Source organism: Buceros rhinoceros, unplaced genomic scaffold (genome assembly GCF_000710305.1).
Source record: "Buceros rhinoceros silvestris isolate BGI_N320 unplaced genomic scaffold, ASM71030v1 scaffold34793, whole genome shotgun sequence".
NCBI classification, from domain to species: Eukaryota; Metazoa; Chordata; class Aves; order Bucerotiformes; family Bucerotidae; genus Buceros; species Buceros rhinoceros.
This window is the reverse complement of record NW_010403613.1, coordinates 14651-16990: the sequence shown is the minus strand read 5'-3', so window position 1 is coordinate 16990 and position 2340 is coordinate 14651. Positions and strand designations below refer to the sequence as shown.

At 60.2% G+C, this 2340-nt stretch overlaps 1 protein-coding gene across 1 annotated transcript in view; it reads right to left on the bottom strand.

The window, feature by feature from the left end:
* Positions 1 to 631: 631 nt before the first annotated feature.
* The window catches only part of WISP2 (WNT1 inducible signaling pathway protein 2), a gene marked incomplete at its 3' end in the record, with an annotated part of 4259 nt that continues 2550 nt past the window's right edge, over positions 632 to 2340 (bottom strand). The window contains exons 2-4 of the mRNA XM_010133076.1: positions 1837 to 2053; positions 940 to 1257; positions 632 to 810 (exon numbers count right to left, since the gene is read on the bottom strand). Of these exons, the coding sequence (XP_010131378.1) occupies positions 632 to 810; positions 940 to 1257; positions 1837 to 2053 (714 nt within the window). The remainder of the gene's footprint in view (positions 811 to 939; positions 1258 to 1836; positions 2054 to 2340) is intronic.

The following is a 2340-nucleotide window of genomic DNA, read 5'->3' as shown; positions in this document are numbered from 1 at the left end:
CGGTGCCGTGGGCTTGTGCCAGACTCTTTGCCAGGAAGAGGTGTTGGCTCTGGGATTCGACCAGGGTGGACGCAGCTACAGACCTCCTCTTCCCCTCTGGAACGGCAGAGCAGAGAGTGATGGGGTGATGGAGTGTGTGGTGGTGTGTCCCCTCATCTAGGGAGGGGAGGAATGTGCAGTGCAGGTGCTTGGCCCCAGAAAGCACTGGCTGCATGCGAGCAAGGCAGGTCTGCACCGTGTCTGCACTGGGGCTGAGCCAGGGGCAGCAGATTTACCTCTCCAGTGTACCCGGGGAGCCAGACAGGAGATACAAAAGCATCTCTGACTACAGGAGCAGGCCAAGCTCACCTGGGTGGCTCAGGGTTTTGTGGGATCCACCGTGCTCTTGCATTCAGACAACCAGAGACCCCAAAATTCAGGTCTGCATCTGCCATCAGCTGTTTTCCAAGCAAAGTTTCAGGAAATGGTTTCTCTGTCCCTAAGACGTGGTCAGCTCACGGCTGAGGAGGGGTAATGGGGTGCCCACAGGTAATCGGGGGTCCCATGGCTCGTGTTGGCTGGCATTTCCCTTTCTCGGTCAAATCCAAACATGTTGCCCAGAGGCACCAGCTTCACCAAGGCCCTCACTTACCGCCGGGGATGCTGCTGGCAGAGCCGGGCAGGGTCTGGCCATGCAGAGCCGCCTCTGAGTCTCCAGCCTGCAATAGCGGTTCTGGTTGGAGACGCGGGTAGAGAAGCCCATGCCGCAGGTGGCCGAGCAGGCGCTCCACTCTGTGCTCCACTCCTGGCAGAGGTACGGCAGCAGTGGGGACACTGCCCAAGGGGCTGGATGAAAAGAGATGAGGAAGGAAATGGGTGGTTAGAGCTGGGCATTGTACATCGAGCCCTGCACAGCAGAGAAATGTGCAGTGAGGTGTCTCCTGGTGATGTTCATGGTCTGGGGTGAAGGGACCATCCCCAGAGACCTGTGAGGGCATCCCCTCACTGGTATGTCCTGCATCTTACCTGCCCCAGCATCCCGGCGGAGGTGCTGGTCCCCAGCTTCGCAGATCCACTCAGGGCAGCACTTTCCCGGGATCTCCACACGCCGTGGGTAAGGGCAGTCCGGCGTGGGCAGCCGGACATCCTCCTGGCAGAGTGGGATGCAGGTGAAGCCCCCATCCAGGCAGCGGCACTGGAGTTTGCAGCTGGGCTGGAAAACCTCCCCGTCTCGATAGACCCGGCCGTTCACCTCACAGCCCTCCTCGCTGTCTTCAACTGCAAGGGACAAGGAGTGACAAGAAGTGACAGAGACTTGTGGATGGCAGAGGGGCCTGCTGGGTTGGCATGAAGGGATGGAACAGAGGGTCAACAGAAGTGGCTGAGAGGTGTGTGGGACAGACGTGGGTCTGCAGCAGCACGGCCATCGCCCACTCTCCTGCCTCCTCTCCCGAGCTCTCTGTATTTTCAAAGCAGCAGCTCAGCAGTTGGTAGAAAACCGCTGCCCTTCAGCTCTGACCCTGCCTTTCAGGGTGTCCAGGCTAGACGATGTTTCTCTGAAGGACCCCCAGGCTCCAGCCCTGTGCTGCAGCACCCCCGGGATTGCTGTGTCCATCCCCGCTCACACCTCCCTGAATCCCCCGTCGGTCAATGGCACAAGAGCTGGTTAGAGCTGCAGCACAGCCCCGCAACTGAGCTGCGTGCATCAGCCTCAACAAGCTGCTTTTGGAGCCTGAATCACTTCCCTGAAAGTGCTGCAGAATGTCTGCTGCTGGCCAGGCCCTGGCTGGACCTGGGCTGTGTGCTGGGCTGGGGGCACAGGGGCATCCCCGGGGGGAGCAGGCACCCCATGCTCACAGTTGCAGGTGGCTCCTGTCCCCATGGGGGCCGCGCTGTAGTCACAGACGAGGCCCTGGCTTTGGTCGCAGACGTGGAGGAAATCGCAGGGCTCTCCCAGGCGCCGGGCGCAGATCTTACAGCAGCCGCAGCCATCCAGGACCAGGGGGGACCCGCGGGGGCAGCGGGGTGGTGCCCAGGGGCAGTAGCATGGTCTCCGGCACAGCTGGGCACACACCTGTGGAGGCAAAACCATCGCTGATTCCATACAGGCTGTTTTTTAGCTAATGGCTGCTATTTCACTGGGACCACCAGGTGACCTTCTCTCAACCATGGGGGCAGATTTTTGGTGGAGAGAGGCTTGGCAAATCCCTGAGAAGATAGTGAAGCAGCCCAGAAAGCTGCTGTCCCCTTAGGGCACAGCATGATGGGCACCTATGGGAAACCAGGGAGAATCAGGGATGCTCAGCACTCAGCGGGATGGGGAGTTAAACACACCGCTGCTCTGAACACACAGGGGGACAG